The 27,540-nt window shown below is 27.5% G+C and overlaps 1 protein-coding gene and 1 pseudogene across 7 annotated transcripts in view; one reads left to right on the top strand and one right to left on the bottom strand.

Annotated features, from left to right (window-relative positions):
- The window catches only part of LOC142331438 (uncharacterized), a 306,269-nt gene extending 293,981 nt beyond the window's left edge, over positions 1-12,288 (top strand). For all 7 annotated transcript variants that reach the window (XM_075377347.1, XM_075377346.1, XM_075377348.1 and 4 more), the window contains one exon: positions 1,346-12,288. In XM_075377347.1, the coding sequence (XP_075233462.1) occupies positions 1,346-1,756 (411 nt within the window). In that variant the 3' untranslated portion in view covers positions 1,757-12,288. The remainder of the gene's footprint in view (positions 1-1,345) is intronic.
- Positions 2,831-27,279, bottom strand: LOC142330949 (E3 SUMO-protein ligase KIAA1586-like; annotated as a pseudogene).
- Between the last annotated feature and the right edge of the window lie 261 nt (positions 27,280-27,540).

Here is a 27,540-nt window from a genome sequence, read left to right as displayed (position 1 = left end):
TCTTGAATTAATTTTTCAAATTGAAAATGATCTAACAGATTATCTAAAAACAAAGCATACTATGAATTCTATTCAATATATTGAGCACCTATGTCATAAGTAAAATTTAGAGCTGCACAATATTGATAATGATACTAGATTGTAGTATGTTAAGTTTTGAAAAATTATGTCTAATCTCCTTTTATTTGTATATTCCCACTTTGATTGTAAATAATTTTCATCAGATTTTTAAATTAAAGTTACGTCAAAGGACTCGGTACAAATAAAGAACAAACCAAACAATGTAGTTACAGATCAAAAATATGCTGTCAAAATTTTCCACTAACAGTATGTGGAAACCCTTAGATACAGGAGAAAATATATTCACTTTGTTGTAAGCATTAGATCTGAAATCTGTAAATTATTAATTTATTATTAATTTAACCCATTCTTTTTAACCGTGACCATTACTTGGTAACATAACATCATATTTTACCTTTTTAAGTAAAGATTTTGTTTGTAGTGGTAGTGGTAGTTCTAGAAATGGACACAACATAAGTATTTAAAAATTATTCTGTAAGTAATCATTATTCTTTGTTTAGTTTCACTTTTACATTATCTGTTGTTTTTATTTGACATATTATCGCCCTTGTTTAGGGATCAGGTAATCTGAACTCTACTTAGCCTTCTTAATCTTGTTTTACTAAATAACAATACATATTGATAAATGATGGAGAGTTTGCAATTCATGTCATTGTCTAGGTCATTTCATTAAGTGATCGTTTACAAATTTGTTTGAATACACTTTTCTAAAATAATACATATTCAGCCCTAACCCAATAAAAATTTTCTCATTCAATATTTAATAAAAAGAAAAAGATTATGTGATGAAAATTTTCACTTACTTTTAGAAATTGGTTACTTCATAGCCCAGTTAAGATCTTGTATGATTTTTTTTTTTTGAGCAGGAAGAGAAGGTGAAATGCATGTAAAAAATTTTGTAAATATTTTTAAAAGTAATTAACAAAAAAGTTTAATTTTTCAAATAATTATAAAATTTCCTTTAATTTTATCTTTGGTTACTGTATAACAAAAATGATAGAATTCATTTTTAAATTATCTCTCTTTTTTATTTGTTATAAAAAGCTTAAATTTCCCTCTACTAAAATTACCGGTTCTCTCAGTTCAGCTGTAAATTCCATTGATTCCTGAAAGATTACATAAAAATGAATATATGCTAATTTTTCATCGTTGAAATTTTCTTCTTCTGAACTAGTGATTCAACCACAAATCAGGATTTGAACAACTATTAAATCTGTTTTATTAATTAATTTAATGAACTTAATTTTTTTTTTTTTTTTTGCAGTCTGCTACAACTAATCATGTTGTTATGGAAGGTGTCAGTAAATTATCAAAGACATTAATGCATTTTGTTTGGGGAATTACTTTGGAACTTTTAAGGGTAACCGACTTATTTATAGACCAGTGGGAAGGACAGAAAGTTCCAATAAAATCTCCATCATCTTCATCGTCATCATCTTCAGCTGGTAATACACCTAAAAAAGGAAGTGGTGATAGCATACCGATTTTAAAACCATTAAATGAAGACAGTTCTAAAGAGGGTGGTGGTACACCGTCTCAAGTAGATATTTTACAATTACCTAAATTACATAAGGTACTAACAGCATTGTTGCCAACTACTAAAATAAAAATTTTAAAAGTTCCATTTTCAGCAACATGGCGACAAACTGTTACAGGTCCTTCTAACTTACAGTGACTGTTATATTTTTAATTAAGAAAAAACTATTTAGTGATTTTTTTTTTTTAATTTTATTTAAAAATAATTATAAGTGCATAATAGTTAGAACTGTAAATGTTTTTCTTCATGTTTTATAATCTTTCAATTAGTAACCTTTAGTGTTCCTTTGATATTTAGTAAGTAAAACTTCTTTAAACTTTAATTTTATCATAATCAGAAAAATCAACAAATTTGCATAGCACAGTTGCAAACTAAAAACAACTGCTTTCTGTTAATCTGGTAGTTAGTATTATATTTTGTTTAGCCTTTTTTATTCAGAAATATTAAGTATTATTGTTAAATGTAATAATAATATTTGTTATAAAAAAAATTATTTGTTATGATTTTTGTTTTTATCAATATTTTGTTGTACAGCTATCGAGATAATTTTTTTTGTCTTTTTTAAATTATATTTATGCAAGTTTTGTATTTATTTTTTTTTTTTAAATTAATGTATGTTTATTTTTATGGCTATATTATTAATTGAAATGAATTTTTTTTTTATGAAATGATTTGGTTATATATCTATCTCTTTATTATTTATATTATATTAAGGAAGTTACACACATACACATTTCTTAACAACTTTACCATTGTTCTCAAAAAAAGTCTAGCTTCCCCTTAAATGAGGACATAAATGTAATAATATTTAAATTTAATTTTACAAACTTAGTTACAGTAAGTTATTGTCCTTACCCAATCACCGGTATTTTTAAAATTAGGATGGTGTTGACAGTTACAATGAAACATTGTTGCCTATGAGCACAATCAATTAGTAGTATATACATTATAACCTGACAAATAGTTCTTAATGCATTAATCTGGTATCATCAAATAATAAAAAGTTTTCTAAGAAATCTATGGCAGTTTTATGTTCTTTGTTCCTTCAGTATTTTTCTTGAAAAGAAAAAATAAACTCTAACTAAATCAAATAAAGGAGTATTAGCTATAGGAGATTAAATAATAATGAACAAAATCTAAAGTTTTATCACAAAGGGTAAACGGAATACATAAACATATTAACAGATAAATTATATGGTATTTAATAAACAGTTACCTAACTGTTAGAACTTGTCTTATACTAATAGCAAAATCATTTTTGCTACAGCATGTATCATCAATAATTATTGACACTGTTTAACAATTATAAAACTGCTAAAGTTTTAAAAGTTATTTTATTATTTTCATCAAAGTTCAACAATTGATTATTTGTCTTAATATCAACTGTCAATATCATTCTAATTCTACTATAACTGATATTCTGCATGTTAGTTTATATTAGCAGTATTTTTGTGCTGCTGGATTTTTTAATTTTTTCATGGAATCTTGAGCAGAAAATAATTATTATTATATGCATGATTTTTTTTTACCACAGATTTGTAAGAGATACATTGTCATTTCGAGTTAAAGATATACATTTTTATCTTAAAAAACTAGATTATAAATAAGTTAAAAAACAGATTTTAGTTGAAGGTAGCTCGAATGATTTCTATAAGATTAAGTAATAATTATTTTTGGTTGCATTTTTTTTCATGTCCTCATTTATTGTTATTCAATTAAATATTAGATGGCATATTCTAAATAACCACCCAAATATCATAAAAAGAGGTATAATGGATTCTTTATATAAAAATCAACAGAAACCTTTTCAATTGTTTGTTTAATTGCTATTCAAAATGTTTCATGTATTAAATCAAATTATACATTATGAAAGCTAGTTCATTCAAATAAAAACCAATTAGCATACTATCAAAGTAGGTTATGATACTTCATGTTTACCAAACTTAGATAATTATACGTAATTATTTACCGTGCTCATAAGACTCTTATGATATCATCTATTTAATTAAATTTTTTTGTACATCTTGTCTTTTAAACTAGAGAGAAACTTACAGTGTCAGTTTAACTCAATGATTTATAAAATTGCTTGTAACTTTTTGTGGTTTTTATTGTTTTAAAATTAATATATATATATATATTTAGGAATGTTTTGTTGTGTAAATGCATCCTGCACCATGCTGTAGAAAGTTTAATGGAAAATTTTTAACACATGCATGATATCAATAACTTTTATTATGACATTGATAAAAATTATTTTCTTATAAAAAATTTATTGTAGTGTATTCCACTTATTCTGAACAATTAGAATTTTGTCATTAAAATATTTAGTTTATTATTTTATTTTATGTAGATAAAAATGAGCAATTTGTTGTAAATAATTTTATTTAATTAATAGTATAACTGAAATATATATAACAGGGTTGTTTGTAAATGAAAAACCTGCAAAAATGATCAATCAAATTGTTTTTATTAGTTATATTATGTTTATATTGTTAGACCTCTATACGCCCTTACATTTTAATTTTTACGAGTTTTATTCTATTTTAGTTCACATTAACAGTAAGCTTAATACTATTATGGAGTAATACTTTTGTAAAATATTTAATTAATATAAAAGATTTTTTTTATAATTTGGTTTTTAAATTATTATGAGTTATTTTGTTTAATGTAAATTTGCCAGTTTACTTCTTTCATATAAATACTTATGTAAAGTTTTAAAGGGGAAATCAAGAAATTAATTTTTTACTGAACATGTTGCTTAAATTTATTTTGTTAAATTTGTTCTTTCGAATTTTATAACATTGAAAACTTTGTAAACAATTTACTTACAAAATATAGGAAATTGTATGATTCCAGAAAATATTTTTTAAGCTAATTATACAGCTCCTTCATCAGTAGAGTTGGAGCAGTTTTGTTAATGGCATTTGTCTTAAAGTCAGCCGAATAATTAGCTCTGAAAAAATCTTCTGGAAGTGTTCTTCCATAATTCAATGTGTGAGACATGTTTTTTAAAGTAAGTACCATTTTGATATAAAAAATTTATATTCACCTGAAAGTTTGTATATTAATCTACAATTCTACATAATTTCTGCTTACATTTACACACCTGTCATATTGTGTGGTCAGCTTCTGCATTCCAGATTCTCTAGAAATCTGCTGAATGAGATAATCATTGATGAAACCATGGTGCTGCTTTAAATGCAGGGCCAGGTCAGGACTATGTTGTGAGTAAGATCAATCTATTCCCAGCCAAATGAAGCGATGAAATCTTGGGTGTGATGAGTCACGTCTGACCAAGCATTATCGTGAAACAGCACAATGCCACTCTTGTTTCACTTTATGAAATTAAAGAAAATTCATTACATAGTGAATAAAATCATAAACCGTCTGTCTACTCTCACAGACTATTCTATTAATTCTCTGCATCAGATCATCAGTAATGATAGATGGTCATCCACTTAGTGCCACATCGTGCATTTTGTTACTAACATTCATGTAATGGCATCTGTAGCAAGCCAATAGATCTAGTTACTCATTGCATATACCCAAAATGGTGACAGTCGTGTACATACATCAAAACTGTACTTACTTAAAAAAAACATAACTTCTACTTTGAAAGTGCAGTGTTTATGAAGTTTTTAATACAGGATGCAGCAATGGGTTTAGTCACATTTAAATTTAAGGTGATTGTCGTAAGTAAAAAGCAAACACAACTTATAAGCAGTGAATTAGTTTAAAAAAATATTTACTCTAACTTACCCTATCAATTTAGCAGTCTCCATACAGATTCATAATGGGGTGCCAACATTGGCGTCCTTGTGTTTCCAGCATATTGTTTCATCAGCTGAACATCTCCTTTTCACAGCCACGACTATATATATATATATATATATGATATTGCATTAAACATACACAATAAGAAGTCCAGTGCAGCTGATGACAATAAGTCCACTTGACCTTGAAATCATTAACTTATCTCTCTTTTCAGTGTGGATCTCATTCACTTTCTGCTGTGGAGATGAGAATGGTTTGAACAGTCTCGCATCAGCTCAACTGGGAATTCTCCAGTCTCTGTACATATTCTAAAAGGATTTATGTATCTCTTAACCAAAATGTAGAAAAAAATCACCAAGGCTTCCAATACTCTCATCAAAGTAGATATCTAAAGCAGGCTGCTTTCAAAGCTTTTTATATTACTCTTCAGGTACCATAGAAATATACCATCGATTGATAAAAATTGCACTTAGAATCACAACACTTTGATGATACACTTGATCGTATTTTGGCCATCTGTTAGGCTTATGTATGTACTCTGTAACGGTAAAGATAAATCAGTTAATTCATTATGAGCATCATACATCACTCTAAAATTTCCCAGAAATTCTATAGAACTTAACAAGTTACGAGACCTTGAATTTTTATGGAAAATTCAAGGTCAATTTCCCTGTTGTTATCATTGGCCTCACTAGAATGTTTGTTCAGCACACAGTAGTTTTCGTAGACAGCATTAACAGTTATTTTACTTGATGCTACCCACCTAATTGTGAATATTTTCCGATTTTCTTAATTCTTTCTTCCAGTGAGGCAACGCAAATGTTCAGTTCCCTTTGATGTTTGGGAGAATGCTATACAAGGGATACAGATTATCAGTAAAAGAATGAAGATGGTTAACTCCTGGTACCTCATTTCTTGTGTCAGAAACTGCCATTTCCAAGGGATGGTTTAAACAGTTCTGTATTATTATATATAAGAATAGTTTTAAAAGTTGTGCTTCAACTCCATTCTGTTTACCTAACATTACTATCAGAGTTAAACCTACTAAAAAAATTTTTTTTTTTTCAAAAAATCCTCATTCATCCCAAAAGAGTTAAGATTTAGCAGAATTTCATCTGTAATAACATTTTCTGTAGTTTCCACCTTGTTTTTGTTAATCACCTTGTTCCAAAAAAAAGGAAACAACCTCAGAATCTTCTGTAAGGGAACATCTCAAACATAAAACAGATTTTTACACTGTTTATTTTCCTTTCATTTCCATTACTGTTTGTGCTATTTTATTTCTCATTTCATATGAGATATGATATTAATATTAGCACAGCTAAAATTTGTATGTAGTACATCACCCATATCCAAACCATTTAATTTTTGTAGTTCTGTGTCTGCCTATAAATCTACAAAGGGTCTATTTTTTGCAGATTTGCTTGCTGTTCTAAATACTCTAACAGTTGCTTCTAAGCATTTGGTATTCATGTTGTTCAATGAAATTTTGACCTGTTTTTTGTTTAATTCTGATTTGATTGATGCAGCCTTTTCGTATGATTCAGAATTTTTTTTTCCAAAATTTACATAGCTTTGGATGCAAAGAGCAGGAAGGCAGTATATATACTCAAGAAGACTGTCGAATGACGATATCATTGCTACATTGTCAATATGACTGTGGATAAGAATTCCGTACAAGTGCACTAGAGAGTATCATGAATGAAAGCTTTGCAGTTATGCTTTGATTTGAAGTTTGATTTGTTACTGAACTGCAGAATGTTTTCAACAAAACAAATATTTTCCGGTCCAATTAAACCAGTACTTATAAAAAGAAAGTGAACTTTATCCCACTGACCTAAGATTTTTTTGTAAAATTCCAGTGCACTATATGGTCTAGCAAATTTAATGTCCTCTACTGAATAGAGTGGACTTTCAAGACACTTCTTGTCTGCCATGTTCATTGTTTTTAGGTATACAATTTTTCTTTCTTAAACGAATGTAAATATGGTTCATGATGTTTACGACTTACCTGATGTTAAAACTGGAGATGAAATCTACACAATTGCTCGTTGACTTGCATTCAGTGTAAGTCATGACATCATCACTCATTAATTTACTATGCGCATGCATTTTGTAGCTAATTCAATATTACATGAGCTCTAATTACAACCAGTGTAAATAGATAGCATTTTTTGAGGAGAAGACAAATAATGTGACTAAACCCATTATTGCTTTTTAAAAGAGGGTCATCGCATTGCATCTTGTTTTTTTATTAAAATTTTCTATTTTTGGTTGTGCTGTCTCAACATTGTAAACTTTATTGCATAACAGATAGCTTTGCAATATCAATAGTTGTTCATACATTTTAATCACTTAATTTCTTACTTATTAACATTTCAGTGTAGATCATAAAGTAGAAGTTATAGACATTACACAGAATTTTTTCTTTCTTGAATAACATTTTTTTAAATTAAAATTATAATTTTATTATTTTCATTAATTAATAAGTTCCAAGTTGAAAACTGCTTATGTTTAAAATAAAATAATTTACGTAAAATATATGCATGCCTGTAATTTGTGTGTAGTAATCATAGTAATTTGTTATATTGAGCAGGTAAATGTTCTTTTTATTGTCCCTGACACTTGTAAATTTTCTAGTTTTTATATATTTACCAAAAAATATAATTTATAATTAAAGGATGACCAGAAGGTAACACTTGGTATTTCATGTGGAGGTCCCAGGTTCAAAACCCAGTTAGGCATGGCATTTTTCTGTACGCTAACAATTACCACCAAGCTAATGGTCATAGCTGTTGATCCTGCTCTCTCATAAAAAAAATTTATATTTAAAGTATTAAGGAAATTTTATTTTTTTATTTTAAATTGCTTAGAGAAGAAATTCTATAACTAACTATAACACAAAATTAGTATGTGAATAACTTAACATCTTATAGCAAAATATTGTTATATTGTTACACCACTGAAAATTACTTCTTATACTGGGATTATGATCATATTGTTATTTGTTTGTGAAACGTATATATTAAGTATGTTAAGAAGAAACTGTTTGTTATAATTAGCTTTTGTGTGAAAATTACCACAGATGTAATAGTTTTTTTAAGTCACAGTTATATAAAATTTAAGCAGTATATCATCATTTAAAATTAATACAGCCTAGTGACTTTGGGATTTTCAAGAGACACAAAAATTTATATCAAAAGCCAAATTTTATGTAAATTGTTAACATTATAAATAAAAAAAAGGTAGAAAAAGGAAAATCTCTAAGTTATTTTTGAAAGATAGAAAAATTATAAATAAAGAAATATTTTAAAGTAATAATTTTAAAAAATTAGAAGATTAGTAATAAATACTCTTCAGAAGACTATAAATAAACAGTAATAGTGGATTTAGAATCTATAAACATTGTTACTGTTATATAATATAAAATAAAGATGTCTTTTCTCTTTTTGAATGGAAGTGAATTGTAATAGGCATGACAATCAACCTGAATGTGAAATTTAGTTATTGGAAGTGGTGGTAACATTTACTTATAATTAATTTTCATATCTTTTAATAAGTCTTATAATCCACATCAAATTCAGTTTCAGTTGGATTCTATCTCAGTGCTCTTAAATCATAAATAGCTGGACCATTAACACTTCTGCTTGATCTTATTGATTGATAACCTTACTAATATTTCTTTTTTTTTGTGTTGTGGGTTAAGGACTGTGTCAATTGCACTATGAACAGAATCACACTGTTTATGAATGACATTTTATTATAAATTTATCTCAATTATACAAGGGACATTCAGTAATTAACGGGAGAAATTTTTATATCTAGAAAAAACAATTTATTTAGTGACAATGGACTTTCAACTTAGTCTCCATCAACATTTAGACACTTGTCTCACAGTTTTTGATTCCTGCAGCATATAAGTCTTTATCTTGCTAATGGAACCATTCATGTACCGCTTTTTTGACCGCTTCGTTGTCGAACTTCTTGCCACGTAAAAGTCTGAGTGGGCCGAACAAATGAATATCAGAGGGGGCAAGGTCTGGGCTGTAAGGAGGATGTGGCAACACCTCCCAACCCAACTTCTCGGGTGTTTTTCCTGTTCCCTGAGTGATGTGGGAACGCACATTATCGTGCAAGAGAATCATATCTTTTGAGAGAGCATTCTGATATTTTTGTCTTATTGCAGGTTTGCCTCACTTTCTGTTGGAGTATATTAAATTAGTACTCACTGTTCACAGTACGTTTTTCTTCTAAATAGTCACTAAAAATTGGACCTTGCAAGTCCCAGAAGACCAAATCTGAAAGACAAAGTCTTTCAGATTTGGGCTCAAAATGATGTATCTACATTTCAATCACAGGTTATTATACAATCCAGACAGTCATTACCTTCCGCTTGTGATAATTCAGCACGTTATGAATGATTGAATGCATGGTTCCAACGCTAATATTACATAAACTAGCAGTGTGGGAAATTTTGACTTGCCTGTTTTCACAAATAAGATCATTTATGTGATTTTGTTGTGCGATAGTCAAACTTCAACTAGTCTTCCAGGTAATGGAGATCATTCTCACTTGTTCTGTCCATCTTAACTGTTCCACCCACTTATACAAATTACTGCGGTTTAAACACTTTTCACTTTACTGTTTCAAGATTCTTGAGTAAATTTCCACCAGTTTCACACCTGATAGCAAAAATATTATCACTGAACATTGCTCTTCTGACATACACATTTCAAGCTGAGCTGACATTCTGAAATCAACAAAAGAGGCATGTTTAGATTAATTATAATCAAATACCTGATAAAATGTGTTTCCATTTTTACCAACTTGACCTCAAAAAGTTTCATTGTCATTGAATGAACAGTTTTTTCTCTACATCAGTTTGTCTCATTAATAATTGAACATCCCTCAAAGTATTAGGAAGGGTAGTATTTTTATTTTATTAGTTTGCATCATCAGACCAAAGAATGAGTTCAGGGTTTTCAGTGATTAGAGGCTTTATATTATTTATTATACATGATACAAAAGATGATTATTGTAAATCCAATACCATCTCTTCAGACCATTAATTAATTTCATTCTATGTACCCAGATTGCACAAAGTAAAATTACGTACATTCATTGAGGTTTTATAAAACTTGGTGTTATATTTAAGCCAGAAGATAACTTGAATGATTGTATATCTTGTGTGAGAACGTGAGCCTGTCCTGCTATTGCCATTTTTTATCTTTTTCTTTTTCAAGGGGAGTATGGTCATTAAATTTGATGTGGACCTTTACTTGTTCTTCGGTATTTGTACCATTTTTTACTTTAAAATTTTGATAAAAATTACACTGATCTTTCATTAATTGGTACAAAGAAAAATTCATATCTTGAAGTACTTAAAACTAAAGGAAAATCGCCACAAAGATTTCTTCTTGTAATTTTTATAAAATTTCATTTGTAATTCATACAAATGAATGATTTTACACCAAAGTGTTATTACCAGTTAGAATTTTTTAACTTTCATATTTTTACATTAAAATTCACTAAAATTTATCAGATTACCTACTGTACAACTCTTATCAGAAAATCACAAGTTGCCTTTGGTGACTTGAAACAGCTAATTTTAGTATTTACATCAACAGTAGAATAAAAACTGTTAAACATTTCTCAGAGATTATTCAGATTTGTTTATTTATAAATGTAATTTTTAACGTTTTGAATACTCTGTTCTATTAGGCAGTGATACACTCACAATGCAAAAAATGAAATACCATTATTACAACAATTTATTATTTTTTACAATTATTATACAACTGGCTTAAAAAAGAAATTTAGAGTGTCTGATGAAAATAGTAAATAAGTCAAAAATAGGATTTAATTTTTATATATGTATATATATAATGCCTTTTGATCAACAAGTCTAATAGTCATATACCTTATTCATGTAATATAAATGATATGATTCAGATTTGTTTTAAGTCATCATGTCTTGTTTGCCACAACTTCAACATACTGTTGGAACTCCAATATTAGAAGCTACATTTTCATTATATTAATATGTTGGATGGTAGCAAAGAATTATGGTCCAAAGGACTTGATGTTGCTGAATATTTAGCCTATAAAAATACCTGTCATGCTATTCTGATTGGCAGTGTACTTGACACAAGCTAAATGACAGTTGAAATTCTGCCACCAACATACCATAAAATTACCAATTAAATATAAACATCATATCAGAGGCTGGTTTATATTAGCTGGTAAACTTCTCAGAAAAATCTAATATAAAATCTATGAAATAGATTTTTATGAAAATGTGCTTCCATCATTATGAAGGTCCATGTGCCTTGGTCAAGAAAGATAGTGAAACTTGTTAATTAATCACTGTTTCGTGTATTCTCTCGTTGAATTTGGGTGTCAATTGTTAATTCAAAGATATGACACAGAAAATACATATCAGGATGCTGTTTTATTACCTATGATTTGATCAATTTCACCCAAAATGTTACAGAAAAGCCTTGAAACCTTGACTCCATTAAACTGTTGCACACATGGATGCTACATCAAATCAGTGATTGAGGTTTGGCTTCACAAGATGCAGTCAGTGATCTTTAATGAATTACACTGCACCAACTATAGGATTATAATCCAAAAGAAAAAACTGTATCATTGGTTACATGTCACAATATTAATGTATTAAACTCTAAAGAAACCATACCTTTTTTATGTTAAATTTTAGCAACATGGCACCGTTTGTATTTTATATTTCTTATAAGGCTGAATTCAATATTATTATGTTATTTAGTAATTTTTTTTACTAATAATTTAATGGAAGTGGTTCAAAGGATATTAAGAAAAAATTATCAAATGTATTTATTTATATTTTTAAAAAATAAATCTGAATTATTTCTTGATTTGCGTTTTTTCTGATGTCAGACAAATTAAAACCTTTCCATAACTTTCGTTTTTTTTAATCAGACATTAGAAATAATATGAACTAAAGAATTACATTTAGAGAAAACTTAATATAACAATTACCTTTTAATTTTGATTGAAGAACAAATTTGTATAACCTAAACTACTTAAAACATATTCTAACTCCAAACTAGGTCATTTACATTTCATAATTGCATGATAATATTTTAGAAATTAACAACTAGAATAATTAATTGCAATAAAGTTTAAAATTTGGTAACAGAATTACAGACTATTAAACACAACATTTGTAACTTAAATTATTAAGCCTTTAAAGAAATACAATTTGTTATTATATAATTAATGTAGGAAATAAAAAACATAAAAAACCAGGAAAAAATTTTAATGAGATTATTCTTTTCTTTTCAAATTCATCAATTGGTCTTACAAACTTTATAAACTAAATGTTTACAAGTGTTTCAATCCGTTATGATGATTTTTTAATCTTCAGGTATAGAAATTATCGCTTCAAGTGTAATGAAAAAAATATCTCTTCTACTCAAATTTTTTTTCATCATTTATTGTCTTAACTCCTGGACTTTCACTTCATTATCTTTATAAAATATAATACATATATAATTGAACAAGTTATTTTTTCTATTAAAATTGTATTTGTGAAATTTGACTCAAATGGCTAATAAAAATTTCCTTTTTGCACATTAATCCAGTAACTTGGTCTTCATCTCTACAAACATTAATGTTTGTTTTTCTTGTACTTTATGAACATTTAAAGTATCTGTTGAAATCTCGTTGTTATTGTCTTCACACTTGATGTAACTAAAAGATCTCTCATTTCTCTTAGTATGCGAGTGTACTATCTGGTGTGCTTGAAAGGTATTATGTCGTTCTTTGTACTTTTACTTGGTGGATTTAATATTTCTTCATTCATCTTTCGTAATCAATGTTTTTTTACATTTTGTCTTAAAAGAATTTTTTAATCTTTCAATGGGACTAACATCCGTTCCTTAAAGAACTATTCTATCAGCTATGTTTAACAGCAATCCCATCTAGCATTCCCTTCCCATGTACAGCTTTATAAATAACATGATGCTAGTTTAGGTCTGGGAAGATATCTATTAAAAAATCTACAAACATAAAACACTTATTTATTTCTCTACGCTGTTACTGAAATAAAGTATAACATTAAGATTTGGTTTATGTTCATTTGCAAACTTGAAAATGGATTTTTAAGTGCAAGCATAGATGATGGGTCATGTTATAAGTTTTTTGGCAGCGTGAAGAGTGATTTAACATTTAAATTAATATTTTGTGTTCTCTACAAAACAATAAAAAGAGTATACAGACTTACTTGCAGATACCACCAGAGTGAAAACTTGGCATTTCCTCACCATATTTTAAAGGATAATCTTTACTAAAATTAATGTTGAGTAATCATTTTCATTCATACATTTATTACAATAACTTCATAATTCTTAGATTTCTTCATAATCATCAACAAACTACATACAAAATTAATAGCAGATTTTTGTTGAAATCTCACTATGTGTGACTTTCTTAGTATTCCCTTCCTTACCTTTGAATTCTGTTTTTTAAGGCCCAACACAGTAGTAATACAAATTAGTTTCACAATTATATTCATTGGATTTAATATTCTTACTCTCACATTTCTGACAAGATCGTAAGAAGCAAAACACTAAATCTATCACAACCAAGTTGTTTAACCAACTATTTTGGATTTTCTGTCAATATTTTTTTTTTCAAAGGATAAACAACTAAATTTGTTTCGTTATGGATCTTAAATTAACATGTATCTGTTTTTTTTGTCTTCTAAAGTATCACTCAATGGCTGTAATCTAAAAGAAAATAGCGTGGCTAATTTTGAAAGTATAGGTAACAACAACTTCTTGTAATTTAATAAAAAATCGTTCAATTAGTGTTTTCTTTTTTTTTATAATACATTCTGTTTTGCCTGCCACTAGTCTGCCGTTTTCATTTTCTTGTAAAAATGTTTATATACTCTGTTTTATTTTTCCAAGCAGAACTGTTCCTTATGTTTTATTACTAAATTGTTTAATAAATAGTACAGTTAAGAACTGTTCTGACTTATATCCAACAACTTTACATTTTTTTAAGTACTTTATCTAATAAGACTGAGTATATAAATTACTTTCAGTCTTGTCATATATTTTGAGTTTGATTTAATTTGTGGTTTTAGTGCTACTCCAAACAACAAACTCTTCCTCCTGGCAACTGAATTTTTATCTTGATCTTTAATTTTGTGTTTCAGTTTAGGATATGAAGTCATATTTTTCTTTTAACTTATGATGATGTTCTGTTTACATTGCTCATACCGATACTTAAATATTGATTGATAAAAATTGCCTAAGTCATGCATTCTCATAAATAAGTTTCTTATCATGCGGAGTAATTTACTAATGATGTATTCACTTCTTGCCTGAACACTGTGGAATGTTTGGTGTAGGCTGAAATTTGATTTCAAAATTTGGTGGACATTGTAATATTTTCAGAATTTGTTTTATTGTTTATTATGAATATTTGAATTTTGTCTTCATTGCTTCCTTTTAATTATAACTCTTTTGGTTCACATCTTTTTTCACCAGTTTTACTCTTTTTTTTTAATATTATTTTCTGTTTGCTTTTCAAATTTATGTGGGACTTATTTTATTGATTTGTATATTTTTGTTTCATGTATCTGTTGTGAAAAAATAACTCCTCCTCTGTACTTAATTTCCTTTTTGAATCCTGTTCCGTTTCACAATTAATAAACAAATAATAAAATTAAACAATTGTTACATTCATTGCTATCTTGAACAATCAACAGCGATTACAAATAAAAATTAAAAGCATGAACATTCAACAGGTAAATATGTAATAGCCTATTTTAATTGACAGTGAATCTTTAATTCAGTTTTGTTCAATTTCTAACAAGGTCATCATTATCATAAGTATAAGTATTATCATAAGTAAATAGGTTACTTAAAAGATTGTTTAAAAAAAAACAATAAATTCCTAATTTCCAATCATTTTTACAATTTCATAATTTTTTACTATAACGCATAATATCCATTAAGTGATAGCTATTACTCAGAAAATATTAATATAAATTTGTTAAAAAAACAGCAAATATAAGTAAATAAATTAGCTAACATAAGATCGGTACACCAGCAAATGATGTGACAGCTGTGAATGAAATGAACAGGTATTTCCATTAAAGTACCAGCAATACTAACTTTTCCACTCCATATTTTGCTTAGTTCTCTTTAAATAAAATATATAAGTTATTTAGACTATTACAAAAATTAAACAAGATATAGCTTGTTTATTTTGAACATTAAACCTCTAGGAGTGATAAACTTTATACCATTGTATACTGAGCAAATTTTAAGTTGCTAGACTACTTAGATGAGATCAGTGTTAAAAAAAGCAAGAGTCAATTTAAAGTATTGATAATAATTATTAAAAGATTGATATTAATTGTTGAAAGAATTCACTTCCCTATCAGCTAAGTGACAGGGTAATGAAGAAAGTTATCATAAGTCCACTCCAAAACTTCATCTTTAATTAGCACAGTAGCAGCAAGAACATTTAATCTTTTATTGTGTATTGATAGTTTAATGGTACAAGAATTTAGTGGTATGGTTTAAGTACAAGTATGTACTCCTCAGCCACAAGGAAAATAGTTAATGAGAACAGGTGGTCAGTATTTTAACTTTCATAAACTTAAAACTTCACAATAAACAAAATGCAGGTACTACTTGAGTCATATATACTCTTGTGAAGAGCTGTTATAAAAACTCCAAAGTAGTTTTTATTGTTATTCAGCAGGACTTTCAAAACTGGGACAGGAAAATAAGAAGAATAGTTTTGTACTTTACAAACTATTTTTTTTTTTCTGGCTAGTTATTAATAAAAATATATAATTACTTTTTAACCATGTTGTTCTAAAAAGTAGAAAATAATTCAACAGTAGTTAGTTGCAGTTCAGAAGGAATTAAATGTTATGAATTGTGCAAAGCTTATTATTGGTGAAATTTAAAAAGAATTTTTTAAATAATGCAGCAAAGAGAGTACTAATACTCACTATATGAGATTATATTGCAATAAAAGTCAGAAAAGAATGTAGTAATTACCAATATGGTACTCAAATAAAAAAACTTCTAATAATCCACAAGACATTAGTGATCGCTTTCCTTTTTAATTTTTCTTACTTTGAAGGTGCATGATGGAATCATACAGCTTATGTTTTGCTTACTGTAAAGCCAATAATGAACAGTCCACTTTTTAATTCCTAGTGTTTGAAGAAACATTTTTTCAAAAACCTTGAATTTTCAATTTAAACTCTCCTTCCCACTTTGGTCTTCTCTACCATATCAATTAATTACACTTTTCTTTGATCTCAAATCATGTTTTACCAGAATTAAAAAGACTTAACCTTTACTCTTCTTCTATAGTGTTGCAATTTCTGACTATAGTTTTCCATGTTTTGAACGTATATGCCTCTAATTCTCTTTGCTTCCTTCAGTGTCATGATAATCTTGCTCTCTTTTGTTACAGTTTCCTTCCACTTTTCTTAAAATATTTTAGTCTGTTTTATATCTCCACTGAATAATTCATTGCCAGTTGGTTCTTAGATACTCATGTTTTCTGAAATGGGAATTTCTTCTACTTAGATAGTATGTAGGTGTAGTCCACATACTCCAAATAACTTAACGTAATCACTGGATAAATTTTTATGGATATTGTTTTATGTATCATTAGACATCTACTCCAAAGGTACTCTTCTGTGCAAATAAACATTTTTATCTTGTTCAGTAACAACTGGAATGTCAGGATTGACATTGTAACCTTAAGGTAGACAAAACTGAATAATTGTGAAATATTAATATTTGAATTAAAAAGATGCTCATCAGTTCTACTTCTGTAGTATTGTTTACAGAAACTTGATAAATATTTCAATATTTTCAGCAATGAAGCGACCCATTAATTGTAGATATATCATCTGGAAAAATTTTATTCTTTGGTAATTTAATTATTGTCTGAAATTCTTTTAAACAAAATTAGCCAATTTTTCTGCCCTTTGTAATTGTTCACTGAAAACAAAGTCCAGTCATAATTAGTAAGAACAGTTTTATTTATTTTAAAACAACCGTATCAGACATGGATTTCATACTAATAAGGCTCTTTAAATTGGTTTTAACATGGAATAATTTTGTTTAGAGTGTAACTTTTCAGTCAGCAACTGCATCGTAGTACAGTTCATCTTGCTTTGCATAATTTAAATACAAATTAAATCTTGTCTTTGGTCTTCATTTAATCATATTTCATTTACAATTTTAACTTGTAGGTCCTGCTTTAAAATGCCACATTTTTATTATTAATTATTAACGTTATTAGTTACAATTTTTTCTGGTTCAAGGAACATGATGTTGCTGAATATTTATTATTATTATATTTAGGCAATAAAAATGCCTGTCATTCTATTCAAAATAATGTGACATCAAAATGACATTGTACTTGATGCAAACTAAAGGATAGCAGAATTTTGTCTCTCTTGACAACATAATATTGATATGACAATCAAATACAATATTCATATCACAGCTTGGTTTAAGTACAATGGAAACCTGCTTAAAAAATCCTGAAGCAATAAAATTTACAGAATGGATTTATGAAGAGGTGCTATTATCATTGTTAGAAATAGCCAATATTTTCTGGTTAAGGAAGAAAATGAAACTTTATAATCAGTTACAGCTGCAAATAATTCCCTTATGAGTTTGGATCTCAAATAATAATTGCACGCAAAGATCCAAAAAGGCTCTCCAAGATTTTATAACAGTTTTCTGATTAAAGTTCCATTCATACAAGAAAGAGAAAAAAGTAATGTATTATTTTGATACAAAATAAAAAGAAATTATTAATAAATACAATACTGAAAAAGAAATAATCAAAAATACGCAGCAGACAGCAAAACAATTCATATTTCAACAGTAAAAATTAAGTAACTATAATGCTTTAACTTGGTATTTTAGCACCTATGTCCAATAAAATACTGTGTTAATTCTTCCTCCAAAATACAAATAAATATCCATCATGTGATTTTTGCATAAAAACAGAAACAGAATGTTATTTAACTAATAAAATATAATCAATACAAATCTTAACGACTCCATGGTCATAAAAATTAATAGTCATACTAACCAAAGTCCAAATTCTCCCTAGTTTGAGGCAACCCGTTTCACTTGCAGCCTCTACACCTGACTACCTCCAGATCAAACCAATATTAACTTCCGAATATCTTTTGGGTCTATGCAAAGGCCTCATTGCATTGGATCTTTCAACTAAAACCCTATCAGTTATTCTTTGTGTGACATTTCTTGCACAGTGCAATCAATGACTTTTAATCATTAAATAAATATATCTGGACTCGAATATAATATATGCAGCACAAAGTTGTGGCACTGCCCAGTATGTTCATCAATTACAAGACAAAATATTTTTCCCAGAATTTTATTCTCAAAAACTTCCTTTCCCTAACCTCAACAATCATTCAAAACAACCATTAAAATGATTGCTTTGAAACTTGGATCATCCTAACTTATTTCTTTCAATGAAATCTTTAGCCTGTATGAAATCTATAATTAGTTGATAAACCTCCTGATTATAATAATATTTATTTTACAAAATCTCTGAGAGTGAAGATTTTAGCCGTCATGCAGTGAATATTCATGTTAGCTAAAATACATCCACCACATTTACTGTACTGAACTTCCCAATGATTGTACCCAATAATTCAGTTGACAAAAGTTGTTAATCGGAAAAATAAAATGTTAGATATGATTATATAAAATATCAGCAACAAAGAGATAACTTTATAATTGTTATAATCTGCCTTTTTTTATGAACTGGAATAATAAATTTTTTCCATTTTGCCAGAATTGACTTTTTGTTCCAATTTATAGGTAACAATTAATGAATCTTCTGCATCAATACTACGCTCATAATTTTATTAATTCTGACAGTATGGAGTGTATGAAAGGGGATCACAAAATTACCCTATGACTTTACACATAAACAATAATGAAATCATTTTATGAAAAAAAATCATTTATTATAAACATTTTATTTGTATTTATAAGTACACATTTAAATTAAATAAATTAATGAGGTGGTTGCATTTATTTTTCATTTAAAAATTTCTCCAAACATGGATCTGTTAGAAACCTACAAAAGCAAATTGTTTTCAAGTGATAAAAGACGATTTCTATATTTGATTTTTAGTGCAACCATAGACAAAAAGTTTTTCACACAGGTAAGAAAGGGATTAATATTTTCAATGTTTCTTTGACTAAATTTCCATATTCACTTCGGCGAGAAAGCCAAAACATATCTAAATCTTCATATGTGAATTATAATTGTAACCTTTTATCAACAGCCATTTTGATGAGCTTACTGGTCATGAATCTCAACTGGTTAATTAGCAGCTGCAACAACTTTTCAGTAAATAGATTCAGTACCCATCTCCTTAAGAAATTATTTTTATCTTCTAGGAAATAACTCTATCAACTAAATATTTGGCGCACAAAAATCCATGCAATGTGTCATCCATGCTGTCCAAACTGTGGTGAATAATATTGTCTTCATCCAAATTTTTCTCAATATAATCGGAAGTGAGTGGAAATATAAAAATTTTTGCTTTAAAAGTGAATAATCCAAATATCAAGCTTCTTAATGAAAGCATTAACTTTGTCATTAATAAAATGTTTTTATCATTTCCTTGTAAATTTACATTCAAGTCATTTAAATGCATTAGCTACATTCAAGTCATTTAAATGCATTAGCTAAATAAGCCAACAGCAACATATATTCATTCTGTAAAAACATTGATAATGGTGTTTATTTAAATCAAGAAAGATTTTTTCCAAAATTTTAGTAATTTCATTATCAAATGCTTGCCAATCTTTTAAGTTTTCATCTGGAAATCTGCTCTCCAAGTGCTAACATACACGTTCAATAAATCAAATAATAATCATTCAATATAATTTTGACGTTCGAATAATAATTCTCTTACAGTCTTACTCCAAAAGATTTCATGTCCCAAATATTTTTTTTTAGTCTGTTAATTTTAATTTTTACTTGCTGATGAGCATCAATAATTGTTAAAGCACTTTTTTGTGGATATTTGCACAATGAAGTAAGCTCGTCCAATGCATTTTCAGAGCAAATATTGTTACCCGATATTGTGAATTAGAATTTTTTCACAATATTTACAATTGGGGTCATTGCATTCTGCTACCTTACTTTTACAATACTCAATTAATATACTGTATCATAATTTTTTACTGAAGCATTGGCTCCAAAATACCTGGATAACCATTTAACTTCATTCAATGGTTTAAATTATATAACATCATGCTCTGACAGTTGATCTAATTCTCAAAAAAATTTTATTTTGATGCTAGATCGATAACATTGTGTGTACAGTTCTAATCAAATTTTATATATTCTGCATAATAGATACATTTTTCCACACACCATCTAATCCTAAATCTTCCCTAAAAAAGTCAGGTTGTATGCTACTCCATAGTCTCAACTAAACATGTCCTTGAGAATACCTTGCATAAATTGCTCAGTGCAATTTATTGCAATACTTCTAAAAGCATTGCTGCGCACCTACACAGCAAAAGTGATACAAGAAAACACTGCTAACAACTTGACACTTACACACCAAGGACTAGCAGCTAAGTAGTAGTATTACTAATACTATGTTGGCTGATGGACAAAAGTAGTGTTGTTTCAAAAACAATAACAGCTCTGTTTTTGAGAATTTTCATATAAAAATTAGTCAAGATATGGCTAAAGAGAACAATTGTGTAGATGCAAAAATCTCAATTTCCATAAAATTGTCACAGGCAGTATTATTCTTAAACCATGAATTAAAAAAAAAAAATTATTTTTTAAGTTGCCTAAAATTATTCTGACTGGATTCAAATCTCATTCAGAAAAAAATACTAAGAAATAAAATACTATTGTAGTGCTGTTCCAGCATGGCAGTTGTATCTATCATGGGTTAATTTGTATTATCTCCTATTTGTGAAGAATGTATTAAGTATGTTAAAAAGAAATTTTTTCAAGTTATAATTGCATTGATATGAAAATTATCACATATAAATAATGTAGTTTACTTTTTTATGTTCAATTTTATAAGATTTAAGTTGTAATATATTTAAAATTTTTATTGATTTCCAATGTTAATGCATTTTGGAATAATGTAATTTATAACTAATTTATTTAAGGTTATGTTTTAGTTGTATGTATACAGGTTTTATTAGTTTTATCTTTTTTTATTGATAATTATTAAGAACTGAAGAAAGCATGTCAGCTTAGTATTCAAAATATTTGTTTTTCTATAAGCAACATACTTACAAAGAATACTACTATTAATTTATAAACCTTAAATAATAATTTTTAAGATTTAAGCTTAAGTGTGAATGTTAAATTTAAAAAAAGAAACTATGAGGCTCATTTACAGAGTAAATATTATTATGCTATTAAAAAATGTTGACAAATATTATTTAAAATTAATAAGACTATCAAAAACACTAACATATGAAACGGTTTCCACAATATTAAGGAATATATCGCATGGATACCCTTTTCCCAAAATGAAGACTGAAAATTACCAGTATATGCATTGCTTGTTTGGCATCATCACCTTCATAGTGTTGTCTGGCAGTGAACTGTTTTAAACAAATGAATCCATTTGTTCACAGCTAAATGACATGATCAGAGGTTTGGGTGTCAGCATGAGCCAACTGTTATTAAACAAAGCATAACTGAGTATGACTTGCTTTTTGCAAATCACAATAAAGTAAAATGAAATCAAAAATAGTCTGATCTAGTAAAACTTTTCATTTACAAGTTGCAACAAATCATTAACAATTGCTTGCTCTGTACCGCACCATGCATGTTGAACTATCAAATCTACTCTCACATCACTTCTAATCTAAGTTACTATATTTATCCATTACACCATGATGTGTGAAAAGAATAATTGACAAAAATTTTAAAGATATTCGTTGACAAGAAATAATAATTACCATACCCTGAATTCTTGAAACAATTTTTTTGTACACTGTGTATGTATAGATTGAACGAACTTAAAAATAAGCATTAATTTACCTATGTGATTTAAATTATAACTTAAAATTGAAATTATGATAAAAGAGTTAACTTATATTTTAGTCATTGCATCAGCTACTGTTTATCTGTTTTGTATTAATTTTTCAAAAATATTCTAAAAGTTTTTTTTCATTTTAAATTAATCAAAATCATTAGAACTTTCATCAAGGTACAAAAATTATTGTATAAACTTACTACTGTTTTTTTCTTTGCAAAAAGATTTCACTGTCGCATCAGTTTTTATTTGTGCTTTTGCCATTGCTAACAGCTGTCTGGAACTCTTGTGGAAATTCATCTAAGATCCTTGTTTTAGCCCTTTAGATTAAAAACGGTGTCACTTATCAACAATTCATCAGAAATAGAAAAAAGCCATACAGGGCAAGATCCAGTGAATAAGGTGGCTTTAATATTTTAAATGTCTTTTGAAGTAAAAAATTGTTGTACAACACTGCATCATGGAATGACACATTATTGTGATGAATCCAATTATCGGCAATGTTTGAACATAGAGGACTTTTTAAAAACAAGTCTTTTAGAAACATTGATTTCCTGTTTTTCCAGGAGGCTCTCACTTTTTATGAACAATGTTCTTCAAATCAAGCGTGCATTTCACTTTTGACTTTAAGATGTTTTTGCTCTTTTATTCTGTTGTGAGTTTTTCAGTCTTTGACATTTTGTACTACTGTTTGATTAAATATTATGTACAGCTGAGAATAAATCTCAGAAATATTTTTGTGAATAAAATCAAATATAGAAAGTAGTTTATTTGTATGAGAAATGTAGTGAAGTCTTATTTTTTGTAGCTTGCATTTAAACATTTTTCAGAAACTATGTAACATCTTGAATTCTGAAGATTGTATTGATTGATTACAACTGAAAAAATTTGTAACTAGATTATTGTAAATTTTGAAGCATTATTTGTTTAATGTTTTATATGGATACTCTCAAATTCCTTTTATGTATTTTCTGTTTCATCTTTTTTTTCCTTTAGAGACGTGTTACTTTAATACTACAATTCTTAGAGATATGGGTATATTGCATTAGTTTATCATAGTTTATTATGTAATGGGGACAGAACAATGTTGCCAAATCCATTTCAGAAACTAGTACATTGATCATACTTAAAAAAAAAAAATAGTTTTGTGCTTCTCTGCCGCTAGGAGCCCATGTAAAAATATATTTAAAAGGTTATAATAAAATTGTCTGCTGATCAGAACTTCATTTTAATGTTTAATTTATAATAGTGAAATTACCTGTGTGATCCATATCTTTATAACTTATGGAGTCCTTCATAAAAAATGGAAAAGATTTGACAAATCATTTAAAACATAATCTTGAGTAATTCTTGAAACTTTTAAATAAGCTAGTTACTATTTTCAGAAGATACAATCAGCCAAAAAATTCTTTCAGTTTCTGAGTTCTAAAATCATCCTTTTTTCTTTTTTTATCTCCAGGACCACCGTTGGTATACTTTCATCAAAAATTGGGCAGGCGATATTTTGAAATTACATGACACATAATATTTAAATAGATATTAGACATGATTTAGGTAGTGTGTTAATTGATTACATTTGAAAAAATTTTAATTCAAGAATTAAATTAGGTAGTTGTTTTACTTAGTTAATTTTTTTTATTGTACGCATATAAAAATCTTTTTGAAGAAATACTCAGTGCCTACCTTTCAGTTTATTACTTTGTTCTTTAGCTATTTTTTCAGAATAAAAATTTTTGTATAATAGCATTATAAAAATTTTGCTAGAGCTAAAATCATAAGAAACCTTTAAGAGAGAGATTCGCTTAAAAAATAAATGCTCTTAGTATAAGAGCATTTATTACCATATTTTTATATGGTAATAATACTTAAAATGTTATGATTTTTTTCTGAGATTTATTTTATATTTACAATTTTTATTTCATTAAAAGAAAGCAGTTGTTAAAATACAATAAATCTTAAGACTGTTTTTTTCTTTATTTTTTAAAAATTGATCTTTTAATGATTACTACTGTAAATCATATATATTTATGATACATATATACTTGTAATTTTATATGTATATATAAATATTTGTGTGCGTGTGTGTGTACTTTAAATTATATATAGATTATATATTCTATAGTTGTTAGTTATGTGCAGTTTATGGTTGTTACATTTTGAGAATTAAAGATTACTTAATATAAATTATAAAATATATCTTTATCATATTATATGACTGTTGTATTTCAATACTTACTCCATATGTACTCTTTAAAAAAAAAAATAATAAGAAAAAAACATTATATTTTATATATATGAAATGTAAGTTTATTTGTAATTTATTTATATTTAAATAATATAGTTAATAATAAATGTTGGATTATATTAGTTATCATTACTAAAAACACTAATAACATAATATTTAAGTTAATTTTTTGAAAATTGTTGTATTATTGTAACTGTATTATTAAAAGATTTGTTTTCTATATAAGTAAAATATTTGACAAATTTTCATTTTCAGACCCGTAAAATATTTTACATTCTTCTTTTAATTTAATCAGATTAGTTATTTTTATTTATCCTTCTTGATTTCTATGTTATTCATTATATTCCAGCATATAATCTGTATACTTGCAGCCATGTAACCAACCTAAGATGTAACTGACAAGGAGAAATTCATCAGAAACATCCTAATACATTCACTTATTTTTCTGAACTGCCATATATATTCATTATCCTGATTAATTTATATTTTGCCTATTCTTGCTTACAGTATGTCTGAGAAGTCTCCATACAAGATGTGTATGAGTAACTTATTAAGGATCCATTTTCGTGCAAATTTTTAACTACATTTTATTCTTTTAAAAAATTATATATATATAACATATTGTATATAAAATATGATAGGATATATCTTATAGATATATATCTATAAGATTTATCCTAACCTGTCTGTGTACAAAATTTGAGAATGATATCTATGACAACAACCATTATTACTGAAAAAAGAAAATGAATTATTTTATTTCATCATCCTCTTTACAGAAAAAATCTAACTCTACTTTTTTATTTAATTTTTGGATATATTACAAAGTACTTGTCACGTAGATGGAAATAAATGATTGATATTTAATTTATTAGTGGAGGGGGTAAAAGAAATCTGTCTTCTTACAAATTTTTATATATTTTCTATTCCTTTAAAAAATGATATACATATGAAAATATTGTATATATCTCTTTACAAAATATCTCACCCTATCTGTATACAAAACTTGAGAAAGATCTCTAAACACAAACGTTTCAAATGAAAGACAATGAATTTTATGTCGTATTATCTTTGTAAAATAATAAAAAATCTAATGCTACCTTTTTATTTAATTTTTAAAGAAACATCTGTGACAACCATGTCTACTGAAAAAGAAGATGAATTATATATAATAAATCATCTCATTTATGAAAAAAAAAAATTAACTACATTTTTATATAATTTTTGGATATATTACAAAATAGTTGTTACATAAATGCAAATAAATGATTGGTATTTTATGTATTTGTTGTGGTGGGAGATGAAATAAATTTTCTTATAAATTTTTAAATAGATTTTATTCTTTTAAAAAATTAAAAAAAGAAAAAATATATATATATATATGATATTGCATTAAGCATACACAATAAAAAGTCCAGTGCAGCTGATGACAATAAGTCCACTTGACCTTGAAATCATTACCTTATCTCTCTATTCAGTGTGTATCTCATTCACTTTCTGCTGTGGAGATGAGAATGGTTTGAACAGTCTCGCATCAGCTCAACTGGGAATTCTCCAGTCTCTATACATATTCTAAAAGGATTTATGTATCTCATAACCAAAATGTAGAAAAAAATCACCAAGGCTTCCAATACTCTCATCAAAGTAGATATCCAAAGCAGAGGCTCCTTTCAGAGCTTTTTACATTATTCTTCAGGTGCCATAGAAATATACCATCGATTGATAAAAACTGCACTTAGAATCACAACACTTTGATGATATACTTTATCGTATTTTGACCATCTGTTAGGCTTATGTATCTACTCTGTAACGGTAAAGATAAATCATAATATTTTCCAATTTTCTTAATTCTTTCTTCCAGTGAGGCAACGCAAATGTTCAGTTCCCTTTGATGTTTGGGAGAATGCTATACAAGGGATACAGATTATCAGTAAAAGAATGAAGATGGTTAACTCCTGGTACCTCATTTCTTGTGTCAGAAACTGCCATTTCCAAGGGATGGTTTAAACAGTTCTGTATTATTATATATAAGAATAGTTTTAAAAGTTGTGCTTCAACTCCATTCTGTTTACCTAACATTACTATCAGAGTTAAACCTACTAAAAAAATTTTTTTTTTTTTCAAAAAATCCTCATTCATCCCAAAAAAGTTAAGATTTAGCAGAATTTCATCTGTAATAACATTTTCTGTAGTTTCCACCTTGTTTTTGTTAATCACCTTGTTCCAAAAAAAAGGAAACAACCTCAGAATCTTCTGTAAGGGAACATCTCAAACATAAAACAGATTTTTACACTGTTTATTTTCCTTTCATTTCCATTACTGTTTGTGCTATTTTATTTCTCATTTCATATGAGATATGATATTAATATTAGCACAGCTAAAATTTGTATGTAGTACATCACCCATATCCAAACCATTTAATTTTTGTAGTTCTGTGTCTGCCTATAAATCTACAAAGGGTCTATTTTTTGCAGATTTGCTTGCTGTTCTAAATACTCTAACAGTTGCTTCTAAGCATTTGGTATTCATGTTGTTCAATGAAATTTTGACCTGTTTTTTGTTTAATTCTGATTTGATTGATGCAGCCTTTTCGTATGATTCAGAATTTTTTTTCCCAAAATTTACATAGCTTTGGATGCAAAGAGCAGGAAGGCAGTATATATACTCAAGAAGACTGTCGAATGACGATATCATTGCTACATTGTCAATATGACTGTGGATAAGAATTCCGTACAAGTGCACTAGAGAGTATCATGAATGAAAGCTTTGCAGTTATGCTTTGATTTGAAG

Source organism: Lycorma delicatula, chromosome 10, assembly GCF_047948215.1.
Source record: "Lycorma delicatula isolate Av1 chromosome 10, ASM4794821v1, whole genome shotgun sequence".
NCBI classification, from domain to species: Eukaryota; Metazoa; Arthropoda; class Insecta; order Hemiptera; family Fulgoridae; genus Lycorma; species Lycorma delicatula.
The sequence above is the reverse complement of the archived record's forward strand: the minus strand, read 5'-3'. Positions and strand labels throughout refer to the sequence as shown.